Below are 15,107 nucleotides of genomic sequence, written 5' to 3'. Positions count from 1 at the left end.
CCCACAGCTCTCCCTCTCCTCCCCGAACCCAAATCCCCACTGAAGGGTCTGGCTCACCCACCAGCAGCAAAATCCCTTGGTTTGCTTGCAAGACAGCGCCCAGATCCTCTAAACAAATGGTAACCACGGCAACAGCCAATCCCCAAAGAGGAGCAGCTTTTCATTACAGGTGCCCCAGAAGGACAAATAACCTCCGTTCTAAATTGGACCGAGCTCTACGTCTCGGTAGCTGGATGAGGAGTTTAATTTCTCTTTCCAGGTATCTTTTAATGTTTTCATAGTTTTGGAAACTATTTAATGAAGAAATGATATTTTTCTGTAGTTATTCAAGTAGCGACAACCTGGCCTTTCGTTGTTTCTTAAACTATCTATATTCCTAATTACATCTGCTGAATGTTGAGTTGCCTATGTATCAATTGTTCATTTCACAAACTCTTAATCCTGAATAGTGATTTGTGGGACCTGGCCTTATGGAGGAGAAGTCAATAAATTGTTTGACTTCCATGACAACAGGTTTTGGTTGTTTTGTTTTGTTTTGTTTTGTTTTGTTTTGGGGGGGGGGGGTTAGAATCAATCAATGCCCACCAAATACCTCTATTGGAAAGTTGTGTTGAGGGAGAAATTTGAAAAGTTCTTTTCCAGAATTCGTTTACTGTAAAAATATTGACAGAAACCTGCTGTTTCAGTGTAAAATCTGAAGTTCTAAGGATATGCCACGCATTTAATTTTAACTTAAAAATACATCAGTCTCTTTTGTAGAGCAATATATAATTTATAAGATGTGAAACTGTATTTTAATTAATTTCTGATTTTACTTTTTTAAAGTTCCTTTAACAAGATATTAAGTTTCAAGAGGAAGTTGCTAAACGTACTTGTAAAAGATGTCAATATGAAAGTTGAAAGCAAATATTTCATTTAGCCTCTGAAAGAAAATAAACTATATTTCCTGGTAACGATAAACTTGAGTTGCACCAACATAATGAAGCCAGAATTAAGGACAGGTAGTGTAGAAATAGGGGATCGGGTCAAATCGAGGAAATGAAGCCATGAAACCATCTGCCTCTGGAAGTTGGAGACTGCTCCTGGACGAATGGAATGTCAAGATCTCCAGAGCTCACTGATTACCAAATTTACCTGTCCTTATCAAGGACTGCAAGCATGGAGCTGTTAATTAATGCCCCCTGGGCCCTTACCTGCCTGAATCACCTTGGCCCTCCCCCTGCCCATGGCTTCTCACTTAATGCAAAACCAGGCCTAGTCACTTAGGCAGGAAGGAGAGATAGGGTGAGAGAACTGGAGAACAAAAGAGACCTTAACCTATAAAAGATGTAGGTGCGCTCACTTCTTGGGACTTTAGAACATCAGCCATGGCCCCCTTCTTCCTCCCAGGAGAAGTCTGTAATATTACCTTTAAATAAAACCTGCTTAATATGCTTACCTTGGCGTGCTTCTCCAGTGTTCAAACTTCAACATTAGAAGGAGCAGGACTCGTCACCATTAAATGGCAGTATCAATAACACTAATAAAATGGAGAAATTAGTAAACATTTTGAATTCAAAACACACATTAGTACCTCTTTCAAGAAAAATAAGGATTGAAAAAACAATACTTGGCTTCAGAGCTAACTAAATTTAAGGTATTTTCATTATCGAAATCAATGCCCAAATGCTATTTTAAAATTTTTTAGTTTAATTTTATTGCTGATTTAAAGATTACTAAAAATTTTCATTCAAAATACTTAAGCTATCGTATTGAGGTTCACATGTAAAAATCTTGATGTTGATTTTGTGATTATCAAATCATGCAGATTTTTCCTAAAAAATACCAAATACTCCAATAATCAGTTTTAAAGATTAATTTAAATAATTAACTTTAGGAATCAACTGATTTTAAAAATAATATTTAACTTTGTCAAACTAATTGATAATAAAAATATAGAAAGTTCTTCTGAAGATAAATTAATCCATAGTAAGGGATATTTATAATCTCATGTTCTTATTTTTACTTTGAAAAAAAAAAACTAAGCTGTATAATTTAATCAAAGAGAAACAAAACTGCAATTATCTAAGAATGACAGATTATAAGCAAATTTAACTTGAATCTGTTGCTTTTCAACAGTGTAGTATTTGGTAGAAATATGGTTAATTACAATCTTCCTAGAAATTATAGTCTTAAATTGAGTATGTTAGTTTGCCCATGACCTGTTACCCTGAGTGAAGTTTTTCTTTTTTCCTTTTGAATAAGTGATTTTATATCATTTCAACTTTGAAACTCATTCCCAGGTCTGGTTGATATACAGCCTGTTGACCTAACACATATTTCCTTTAGATTGCACATAATAAAGTTTATTGAGAGAATGAAAGGATGAGAAAGAACTGTTTGTTCCTGTCATCTGACAAGAATAATAGTTTTGAAAATGGTAACTGAATGGTGGAACTATCTTAATTCAATAGCATTTTTCAACAGCTCTTTTTTCTTGATATTGCAATCATGTGATTTAACTATCCCAGAATATCATTGAACTGCTCAAAATAGCTGTAAAGTAAGTATTTCTTTGATTCATTTTCTTGAGACAGGGTAGTTGTGGAGTAATAACACTTCTAACATGTGGCTCTTAGTATTGGATTTTTAAACTTCCACTTCTCTTGTTCCACTGAAAGACAGCTCCGACACTTCACAGTCTTTCACTGTCTTTGTGTTTCTTCCTTGCAGCTGACATGACCTACTACTTCACAGGAAATGGGAGTAATCATTTTCCCAGAGTGTCCATCCCATTTTCCTCCCTCATGTACAACTCCCTTGTAAAATCTCAATTTGTCTATAAGACGTGGTGTAATAAGATTCATTTAGCCATTCATTGGACAAAGTACTTTGCAAACAAACTCATTTAATTTTCACAACATTCCTTTGAGGTGATTACTATTATAATCTGCTTTTGAAAATGATGACACTAGAACTCGGGAAACTTATCAAGAGAGTAGTTTATACCTCTGGGTTTGCATCTCATCTGTGCCTCTTATTAACTGGATAACCATAGACAATTTTACCTTCCTGTTTCTCTTTCATCATTGGCAAAACTAGGGATAATAGCATAATTATTCCCAATTGATAAAATTGTGATAAGGGGAATTAATAAAAATGACACATTGAATGATATAAAATAATGTTAAAAGTTTAATTATTTAGGCTCTGCAGACTTGGGACCAATTTACATCTTTGATACTTTCTACCATCCCAACACTAGCATTTCCACTTCCTACTAAATATCTCATGTCCTGGTATTGTTTTCCACCCCATAACCATTTTTCAATTCAAACAACTTCGTCTCTTATGAAGTAGCTCATTGGCTTTGTAAATGATCTCCCTGTGTTGTGTTTCTTTCCTAATTTGGTTTCTGCATTAGTGCCAGAATTAGGGCTTCGGTTGCCTTAACAAAAAGAAGAAAAAGGAAACTTCCAAAACATGCGTGCTTCATCACAATATTTAAATATTCTACTTCTCTATCCTTATCTCTCATCCTTACTACTCTGATCTATGCCCATCATTTCTCATTGTAAAACTGTGAGCATAGTTTTGTCCTTTAATACTTCCTACCTCCACCCTGTTTTTGACTGACTAGAACCTTGTTGATCATCCTTCAAAGATCATCTCTTATTGGTCTTCTCTGTGAAACTTCTCTGTCCCCTATACCAACACATAATTCAGATTTGTCTACAGTTTTAATATTTAATTCTTTGAGATGCTCTGACTTACTCATTTCCATGCCCCCATCTCTGCTTAGAAGGAACATATAAATAATGACAAACAAGTAGAGTCACTGAATGTGTGAAAAGGAACACTTAGGAATAGATGTGTTGTTCTAAGTTGTCTATATACCTGTGGTATTTATCATGTTAAAAATGATCTTTGTTAATGGATCTTTAATTAACTAACTAGTCAGGATCTGAACAAAAGAAATATCACACCCAGACTTTACTTAAGTTTAAAACAAATGCTTTATAGCAAAAGCAAATGTAGACCTTCTGCACTGCAAATATTTAAATAAGAACCACATAGACTTGTGTATCTTTATTTGCATTGTGGAACTTGTGACTGAAAAGATCAGTGCATGACCATCTCTTACCATGCTGTATAAACATCACCATGAACTTTCTTGGCTCATTGCTTAGGTACCCAGTTTGTTGTGTTCTGACTCTGACCTGAGCTGCAATTTTATAAACACTTGAACACCCTCCTTACCATGTTGACTGATTTTTATATGATGTAACAACATTCTAGAAATTTTCTCCTCTGTTGACTTCTATGAGATCACACTTTATCTTCTTAGTTTGTGAAAGTATGCTTTTAAAATTCCAAATTCTTGGGTTTTTCAAGATGGCAGACTAGAGGGTGGCTGCATTTCATGTTGCTCCAGGACTCAGGATTCAAGAAGAGGAGATATTGAGAGACTTAGGACCAACTCAAAGCCGCCGGGTGACTCTCTCCCGTTGGGGAGGTGTCCTGGATGGGGCAGTAGTCCCAGGATGCAGGGAACTTGGTGAAGTAGAGTTGCCCAATGAGACACCCCTCCCCTGCTGGAGCAGTGAACGCGGACAACTGGGAGCATTGTAGAGTGGTAGAGGAGGGTTGCTCAGCACAACGCTGGGACTTGGAGCAACCCACTGGAACTCCAGGTGGCTGCTCAGAGGAGGAGGCGCGACAGTGAGTTGTTTGGACTCAGAGCGAAAACACCGGAACACCGGGGGACTGCCCTGAGGAGGAGGAGGAGCACTGTGGGTCACTTGGATTTGGAGCGATCCCAGGGAACACCGGGCGGCTTCCTGGAGGAAGAGGTGCGTGATGGGTCACTTGGACTCGGAGTGACTGCACCAGAACTCGGGCGGCTACCCAGAGGAGGAGGCTTGTGGCAGGTTGCGTGGACACGGAGCAGCTGCACTGGGCTCCAGGTGGCTGCTCAGAGGAGGGACTACACAGCCAGGTGATTAGGTGCAGAGCACAGTTCCAGGACCTAGGCGGCTTCTTGGTGGTACAGCTGCACAAAGATAAGCTGAGGGGCGGAGTGAAGGTTCCAGGACTGCAGGCAGCTTCTCTGAGGAGGGGCAGCCTGAGAAGACTCTTCTGTACAGGGCGAGGCTCCCAGGCCCAGGAGGTAGGTCCGGGCCCCTGGGAACATTGCAGAGGAAGGCTGCCCAGCCCAGGCGGTAGTTGTAGACTGAGGGGAACCTCTAGGAGGGGAGCTGACCAGCGAGACCTCCCGACCACGTGAGTCTTCCCTGCTGGGTGAGGTTTTCCCACAAGGACAGCAAAACTGGAGACACAGGCCCAAAGAGGCCTTGCCTAAGCCTGCAGCCTAGTTCCCCTTTGGATGACCATTAGTCAACAAGTGGAGCCACTTCTGCTCACTAGCAGGGAATATAACCCACCTGAAGGCCACCGCCCTAGAGAGGCAGCTTCCTTGTGGAGTATGGCATTATCAAGTTCCTCCAAGACTTCAGGCTACTGAAGACTAAGAGGGATATTCTAGAAATATTCAGGGACACTATAAGTCAATAGAGGAAATCTGCAATATCTCAGCGATCCACTGATACCTGAACAATATGAGAAAACAAGGGAAAAAAATGTCCCATACAAACCTAGATACTATATCAATAAAACCCAATGACAGCATGGCAGAAGAAATGTCAGAAAGGGAGTTCAAAATGGACATGATTAAAACAATCAGGAAAGCAAACGAGGAGATGAAAGGGCAAATGCAGGCATTGAAGGAAGAGATGAAAGAGGAAATGCAGGCATCAAATGACTGCACCAATCAACAGTTAAAAGAGCAAATACAGGAAGCAAAAGATCATTTCAATAAAGAGAGATATTGGAAAAAAACCAAACAGAAATCCTTGAAATGAAGGAAACAATAAACCAAACTAAGAACTCCATAGAAAGCATAACCAATAGGATAGAACACCTGGAAGACAGAACCTCAGACATTGAAGACAAAATATTTAACCTTGAAAACAAAGTTGACCAAACAGAGAAGATGGTGAGAAATCATAAACAGAACCTTCAAGAATTATGGGATATCATGAAAAGGCCAAACTTAAGAATTATTGGGATTGAGGAAGGCACAGAGAAACAAACCAAAGGAATGAACAATCTCTTCAATGAAATAATATCAGAAAATTTCCCAAATCTGAAGAATGAAATGGAAAATCAAGTACAAGAGGCTTATAGGACTCCAAATATACAAAATTACAACAGACCCACACCAAGGCACATTATTATGAAAATACCTAACATTCAAAATAAAGACAGAATTTTAAAGGCTGCGAGAGAAAAGAACCAAATTACATTCAGGGGGAAACCAATATGGATATCAGAAGATTTTTCAATCCAGACCCTAAAAGCTAGAAGGGCCTGATTAACATTTTTCAAGCCCGGAAAGAAAATGGATGCCAACCAAGAATCTTATACCCAGCAAAACTTACCTTCAAATTTGACGATGAAATAAAATCCTTCCATGATAAACAAAAGCTAAAAGAATTTACAAAAAGAAAGCCAGCATTACAGAACATTCTCAGCAAAATATTCCATGAGGAAGAGATGAAAAACAATGATGCAAATCAGCAAAGGGAGGAACTAGCCTAAAGGAATTGTCAAATAAAGGAGGAACCAAGTCATGTCAAAAAAAAAAAAAAAAAATGGGCCAAATGACTGGAAATACAAATCATATCTCAATAATAACCCTGAATATTAGTGGCCTGAACTCATCAATCAAAGACATAGATTGGCAGATTGGATTAAAAGAAAGATCCAACAATATGTTTCCTGCAAGAGACTCACCTCATAGAAAGAGATACCCATAGACTAAAGGTGAAAGGACGGGAAAAACATACCATGCACATGGACTCAGCAAAAAAGCTGGGGTATCCATCCTCATTTCAGATAATGTGGACTTCAAGCCAAAGTCAGAAGGGATAAAGAAGGACATTTCATACTCCTTAAGGGAAGCATAAATCAGCAAGACATAACAATCATAAATATCTAGGCCCCAAACAGTGGCTCCTCCATGTATGTCAAACAAATCCTTCTCAATTTCAGAAACCAAATAGACCATAACATAATAATACTAGGTGACTTTAACACACCTCTCTAACCACTGGACAGATCTTCCAAACAAAAATTGAAAAAAAGAAGTCATAGATCTCAATAACACAATCAATAATTTAGACTTAACAGACATTTATAGAATATATCATCCAACCAAGAGCGAATATACTTTCTTCTTAGCAGCACATGGATCCTTCTCTAAAATAGACCATATATTATGCCACAAAGGTAATGTTAGCAAATAGAAGAAGATAGAGACACTGCCTTGTATTCTATCAGATCATAATGGATTGAAGTTAGAAATAAATGAAAGAGTAAAAAACAGAAACTACTCCAACAGCTGGAGATTAAACAATATGCTATTATATGATGAATGGATAACAGAAGATATCAGGAAGGAAATTAAAAAATTCTTAGAGGTAAATGAGAACAAAGACATATATCAAAAAAAAAAAAAAAGACATATATCAAAATCTCTGGGACACTATGAAAGTAGTGCTTAGAGGAAAATTTATTTCATGGAGCGCATTCAATAAAAGAAGAAAAAATCAACAAATAAACGACTTAACACTACAGCTCAAAGCCCTAGAAAAAGAAGAACAGAGCAACACCAAAAGTAGTAGAAGACAGGAAATAGTTAAAATCAGAGCTGAAATCAACGAAATTGAAACAAAAGAAACAATATAAAAAATTGACAAAATAAATATTGGTTCTTTGAAAAAATAAACAAAATTGATAAACCCTTAGCCACACTAAAAAAGAAGAGAGAAAACTCAAATTGCTAAAATTCAGAATGAACAAGGAAATATCACAACAGACACGACTGAAATACAAAACATAATTAGAAGCTATTTTTAAAACCTATACTCCAACAAAATAGAAAATTTCGAAGACATCAAAAGGTTTTTAGAGACATGTGAATTGCCTAAAGTGACCGAGGAGGACATACACAATTTAAATAGACCAATTTCAAGCAATGAATTAGAAGAGGTCATCAAAAGCCTACCAACAAAGAAAAGCCCGGGATTAGATGGGTTCTCAGCTAAGTTCTACAAAACTTTTAAAGAAGAGCTCATTCCAATGCTTCTCAAAGTATTCCATGAAATAAAAGAGGAGGGAACCCTCCCAAACTCATTCTATGAAGCCAATATCACCCTGATACCTAAACCAGACAGAGACACATCGAGAAAAGAAAATTTCAGACCAATATCCTTAAAGAACATCAACGCAAAAATTCTCAACAAAATTTTAGCAAATTGCATACAAAATCATATTAAAAATATAGTGCAGCATGATCAAGTGGGTTTCATCCCAGGGAATGCAAGATTGGTTCAACATCAGGAAATCATAAATGTAATTCACCATATCAACAGACTTAAAGTCAAGAATCACATGATTATTTCAATAGATGCAGAAAAAGCATTTGATTAAATACAGCACCCCTTCATGCTCAAAACACTAGAAAAAATAAAGACAGTGGAAACATTCCTTAACATTGTAAATGCTATCTATGCTAAGCCCATGGCTATTATCATTCTAAATGGTGAAAAACTGAAAGCATTCCCCCTAAAAACTGGAACAAGGCAGGGATGCCCCCTTTCACCACTTCTATTCAACATTGTCCTTGAAACTCTAGCCAGAGCAATTAGACACACCAAAGAAATTAAAGGGATATGAATAGGAAAAGAAGAACTCAAACTATCCCTATTTGCTGATGATATGATTATATACTTAGAAGACCCAGGAAATTCCACCAGAAAACTTTTAGAACTCATGAGTGAATTCAGTAAAGTAGTAGGATATAAGATCAATGCACATAAATCTAATGCATTTTTATACATAAGTGATGAATATTTGGAAAGAAAAATTATCAAAACTACCCCATTCACAATAGCTTCGAAAAAAATAAAATATTTTGGAATCAATCTAACAAAAGAGGTGAAAGACCTCTACAATGAGAACTATACAACACTAAAGAAAGAAATTAAAGAAAACCTTAGAAGATGGAAAGGTCTCCCGTGTTCTTGGATAGGCAGAATTAATATTGTCAAAATGGCCATACTGCCAAAAGTGCTATACAGATTCAATGCAATTCCAATTAAAATCCCAATGACGTATCTTACAGAAATAGAGCAAGCAATCCTAAAATTCATCTAAAATAATAAAAAACCCGGAATAGCTAAAGCAATCCTTTGCAGGAAAAATGAAGCTGGGGGTATTGCAATACCAGAAATTCAACTATACTACAAAGCAATAGTAACAAAATGGCATGGTATTGGTACCAAAATAGACAGGTAGATCAATGGTACAGAATAGAGGACATGGACACAAACCCAAATAAATACAATTTTCTCATACTAGACAAAGGTGCCAAAAATATGCAATGGAGAAAAGATAGCCTCTTCAACAAATGGTGCTGGGAAAACTGGAAATCCATATGCAACAGAATGAAATTAAACCCATATCTCTCACCGTGCACGAAACTAAACTCAAAATGGATTAAGGACCTCGGAATCTGACCAGAGACCCTGCAGATTATAGAAGAAAAAGTAGGTCCAGATCTTTAACATGTCGGCTTAGGACCAGACTTCCTCAACAACACTCCCATAGCACAAGAAATAAAAGCAAGAATCAATAACTGGGATAGATTCAAACTAAAAAGCTTTCTCTCAGCAAAGGAAACTATCAGTAATGTGAAGAGAGAGCCTACAGAGTGGGACAAAATCTTTGCCACCCATATTTCAGAAAGAGCACTAATTTCCAGAATATATAAAGAACTCAAAATACTCTACACCAAGAATACAAATAACCCAATTGACAAATGGGCTAAGGAAATGAACAGACACTTCACAGAAGAAGATCTACAAGCAATCAACAAACATATGAAAAACTGTTCTACATCTCTAGTAATAAGAGAAATGCACACTAAAACCACCCTACAATTCCATCTCACCCCAATTAGAATGGTGATTATCAAGAATACAAGCAACAATTGGAGTTGGCGAGGATGTGGGGAGAAAGGTACACTCATACATTGCTGGTGGGGATGCAAATTAGTGTAGCCACTCTGCAAAGCAGTGTGGAGATTCCTTAGAAAACTTGGAATGGAACCACCATTTTGACCCAGCTATTCCACTCCTTGGCCTATACCCAAAGGACTTAAAATCATCACACTACAGAGATACAGCCACATCAATGTTCATAGCTGCTCAATTCACAATAGCCAGATTGTGGAACCAACCTAGATGCCCTTCAATTGATGAATGGATAAAGAAACTGTGGTATATATATACAATGGAATATTACTCAGCCATAAAGAATGATAAAATTATGGCATTTTCAGGCAAATGGATGAAATTGGAGAATATTGTGCTAAGTGAGTTAAGCCAATCTCAAAAAACCAAAGGATGAATGATTTCTCTGATAAGCGGATGATGACACATAATGGGGAGTGGGAGGAGTTAGGGTTAGGGTTAGGGAGGGGGCAAGAATGGAGGAAGGAAGGACTGTATAGAGGGAAAAGAGGGGTGGGAGGAATGTGGGGAGGGAAAAAATAACAGAATGAATCTAACAACATTACCCTATGTAAATTTATGATTACGCAAATGATATGCTTTTACTCCATGTACAGAGAAACAACCTGTATCCCATTTGTTTACAATAAAAAAATTCTAAATTCTTAATTTTACCATTCTTTATCACCAATGCTTTTCCCATTTCTATTTGTAGTCAATCCCTCTTCTCCTTTACTCTGTCACCTTACTTTGGCTGTATGTTGATTCCTGAGTCTGCAGAACTTATGCTTACTACTTTTTTGCATTTCATTTCCTGTACCTATAAGGTTATAACTAGGCAGATGTCCTCTATTCCTTCACACTCAATTGTTAAATGTCAAGTTTATGAATGTTTCTTCTAAACTCTTTCTTTCCCAGTTTTATTTACAATGATTATTATTACTCCTTTATTTCCTCTTTCTACAGGAATTCTCTGCTAGTATTTGCTTATTTTCCACAGTAAAGCATATTAGAACTGTATTCAATTTCTCCTTTTATCTTTCTTTTATAATTGTCCTTTCCTAACTGGTAGATTTTTCCCCCTCTTCATTCATGCTGATTCACTTTTCCCTTTATACCAGTGTTAGTCAGCTTTTCATTGCTGTGGTTGGAATGCCTGACAAGAACAACTTAGAAAAGGAAAAGTTTATTTCAGTTCACAGTTTGAGAGGATTCAGTTCATAGTCAGGCAACTGGCTCCATTCCTTGGGGCACAAGGGAAGGCAGAACATCATGGCAGAAGGGCAACAATAAGAGAAAGAGAAAGAGTGTGTGGAAGGATACACCAGGGATAAGATATAAACACCAAAAGCATGCTTCCAGGGATCAACTCCCTCCAGCCACACCCCACCTGCCTGTAATCACCACCCCATAGGTCATTCAAATTATTAATTCAGCAAATGGATTAATCCACTGATGAAGTCTGAGCCCTAATCACTGCCTAAAATCTCCTTGCTACATAGGGATCACTCTTTCAAATCATGAGCTTTTGGGGGGTACATCCCAGATCTACATCATAACATGCAGGTTCATGGTTGTACCAATAGCAGTATGTGCATAGCCATGTGACTAAGTCCATGCAAATGGAAAAATGAGAAGGGAGTGGTTCAATCTTTTTCTCAGTTGCTTAAACAATACTTGTCTTAATTTACTCATACTATTTTTCTTTCTGCTGATATGAAAGATGGTACTTAGAGCAAATTGGGGAAACATATGTTGAACCAACCTCGAGTACCCAAAAATTTCTAAGAGAAAGAAGAGAATTAATCACCCACTTGGACTGAGAGAGAATAAACTTCATTTTATTTCTATATTAGAGTTTTCTGGTAATGTGTTTCACCTTGACCCAACCTAACAGGCTAATTATTACCACATCAAAACTCAAGTTCATGCCTTTAACATTTCACACGAGGGTTAGTACAGGGCTTTATGGTTCACTAGTTGTCTTTTTCTTTCTCATTTTCAGATGAGCAAAGGCCAGGCAAGTTCTTGTTCATAATGTGGGAGAAGATAACAATTTTCCCACATACTACTGTGAATAGAATTGAAGCCAGAAATACAAATCTGCAGCATCTTGGGAGAAAACAAAATAAAAATCAGGCAGTCTTTCCAACTGAGTACCCTGTCAAAATATGCCAGGCATTGAAGAAATACAGAAATAAGACTTTAGGACGGAAATTGAAGAAACCAAATGACAGCAGCCTAGTTCAAAGTATAGGTTGAAGACAAGCCTGGTGGCACTTCCTGAACTTGGAGGAAGAATTTTGGGAGTTTTTAGGAGGCATCTGGCTTCAGGGCAAAGTAAGGAGGAAAGTAGGTAGAATCTGACATAGGTATTCCAGTACATCCTGCCACTTGCTAGACAGATTGGTTCCTTTCTAATCAGGGCCAAATAGTTTAAAATTAGTGTATTAAATCTCTTTCCATCATGTCAGTTAGATACAGGATATATTAAAACATTGTCAACTATAATACTTTTAAAAATATGGTGCTAGCTAGAATTGAAACAATGAAGGAAAAGAGAAAATCTAGAAACATACCCAAATTTTAAAACTCCCATGTCTAATAAAAAAAAAATTATCAAAACTCTCTGGGGTAAGTGTTGATTTTTCCACAAAGATTTTTAGGAAAATTGACTATCTGAAAATTAATTTTTAATGTAAACAACTATAAGTAATTTTCTTTAAAACAAACTTTTTTTTTTGATTTAACAAATATGTTAAGTACTTACTATATGATAGACTTGGGCTTTATAATTGCATCAGAACCTGTCTTCCCACTTAAATGCTACATGAGAAAAGAGGTGAATGAGAAAATAGAAACAGATAAACTGGAACTAGAGAAAGGCCTCTAAGCTGAGACTTCAATGAAGAGCTTACATTATTCTGGAAAAAAGAAGGACAGGCAGAGGTGAAAGAAAGCTTAGACTAAGGTTAAGAAAAGCTTCCAGCAAGTGGAGCAAGGGTGTATGAAGATTGAAAGCATAATAAAATATCAGAAAGCTGCAGGAAGGTTAGTAAAGTATTGTTGACATCCTTCACAGGCTCTGCTCCAAACCAATGCAGATAAAAAAAGATAGGTACGGTCTCAAGGTACCTTCAGTACATGTTTACATTTAGACACAGGAATGTTATACTGACAACTGGTTTGAGAAGAAAAATATGCAAAGGACCTAAGTAGGCAGAATTGTAAAATTTTATTGTAGTGAATGTTTATAGTAAAAAAATTGTGTTTATCTTTTCAGGTTCATCAATTTCCATGGAAAAGCAGAATGTTAAAGAAACACAAAATGTTAATTTTTAAATACTTTCTGAATCTCATTAATGCAGCTTTTTTGGTAAGAATTTTCATAACTTTTCAATGAAGAAAATATAATGCATTTTTCTAAACAATTGCTAAAAAGTGTTGTCTTTTTTCAGGTTCTTGGACTTTTATTTGTTGGATTTGGTACATGCCTTTTATTAGATAAAAATAATTTTTTAACAGCTTTGGGTATGTATATATTTCTTTTTCTGTTAATGAAATAAACAAGGCATTCCACTTAAAACAATTATAATGATCTATTCAGTAGGTGGCAGTATTTCTCTAACAACATTTAAGTATGGTCCAGCATACCTTCTAAAGGTCTTGCCAGTTGACTTTATGTCTTATTAAAAAATTGGATTTAAATCCAATATAATAAAGGAGGGTCAATTTGCAGAGGGGGAAACCAGGAGCTGTTACTGGACAAGGGAGAGGAGGGAAAAGGAAAACCAGATTATTCTGCCAACTATGGAATTTACAGATCTGTAGACTTCAAAAGATAGTGGAAATCAATGTAGTCAAATAATTGCTTTAAAATTTAATTACCAATTATTTTCACCATCATACAAATAAAATATAATATTCAAATTTGAAAATATGAATGAAATAAATGAGCCTCTTTATGAAAAAAAAGTGAAATCTTTACATTGCCTTTATTTTGCTATTATGTGATGTGTAGTGGTCACTGTAGACTGAAGTATAGAAATAAATAGTCTATAGGTTTATTTTCATATAAGTATTCTCTGTTCAAGGGAAGGGAGTCACATTTCAACTATTCAATATGCATTTGTGGCTATTGGCTACCTTGTGGGACTGCACAGATAAAGAACATATCTACTCTCACAGTACCTTTTATTGAACAACACTATTCATCATCAAATGTATGGCCAAACACATTCAGTATAGAGTTAGCTTATATCTTAGTGGATATCAAAGAAGAAAAAAAAGTGTTTGTAGGGAAGGAAATGCTAAATAGAAAACTAATATGGTATAAAGTCCTACAAAACTGAATAATCTAGCTAACCTTAACCTATATTAAATGCCTGATATCTTTATTCTCTTGTGTTTGTATACTTTGCTTAAGGAAAAGACAAGTGATGTCTGAAAACATTAGCACATTTCCCAGAGTCATGGGTATGTGAAGATCTTAATGACAAACTACCATCCTTTCCTTCCACATGATAATTATGATTACAGTGTCCACTTATTTAGGGCTCCCTGTGTGCCAATCATTGGACTAAGAACTTCCCACACAATACCTAATTTAATAATGTAGCAATTAAGGTGGAGCAAAAGTTATTATTTTTTAATTTTTTTGTCTTTTTCTTCATTGTGGAGTTGACAGCTAATTCTTGTTAACCTTAGTGTATTGGGTTGTGAAAGCCCCTGAGAAGGTAAAAATAAGTAAGGAACTTACTCTTTTAAGTTCTGGTTTTTTTTGGTTTTTTTTTTTTTTTTTTTTAATTGTGTACTGGAATCAGTTAGTGAAATTTTGATTAAGGTTTAAGATCTGGAATTAAATATATCCAACTTAAGACCCCAAATATTAAGTCTTCCTCTCTTCTACATCTGCCATTCTCACTTTATTTTCCTCTTTTTAAAGTTGCTTTGTGCTTACCTTTCCTTCATAGTAACCTCATTCCGTGGAAG

At 36.3% G+C, this 15,107-nt stretch overlaps 2 protein-coding genes across 2 annotated transcripts in view; one reads left to right on the top strand and one right to left on the bottom strand.

Annotated features, from left to right (window-relative positions):
- Positions 1-238, bottom strand: part of LRRIQ1 (leucine rich repeats and IQ motif containing 1) — a 168,201-nt gene extending 167,963 nt beyond the window's left edge. The window contains 1 exon segment of the mRNA XM_079143272.1: positions 58-238. Coding sequence (XP_078999398.1) covers positions 58-164 — 107 coding nt within the window. The 5' untranslated portion in view covers positions 165-238.
- Positions 127-15,107, top strand: part of TSPAN19 (tetraspanin 19) — an 88,857-nt gene continuing 73,876 nt past the window's right edge. The window contains 3 exon segments of the mRNA XM_079143276.1: positions 127-259; positions 13,399-13,491; positions 13,574-13,646. Of these exon segments, the coding sequence (XP_078999402.1) occupies positions 13,426-13,491; positions 13,574-13,646 (139 nt within the window). The 5' untranslated portion in view covers positions 127-259; positions 13,399-13,425.

The sequence above is a fragment of the Sciurus vulgaris genome, assembly GCF_902686455.1.
Source record: "Sciurus vulgaris genome assembly, chromosome: 5".
In the NCBI taxonomy this organism is placed as follows: Eukaryota; Metazoa; Chordata; class Mammalia; order Rodentia; family Sciuridae; genus Sciurus; species Sciurus vulgaris.
Note: the sequence above shows the minus strand (reverse complement) of the source record. Positions and strands in the feature narration are given on the sequence as shown.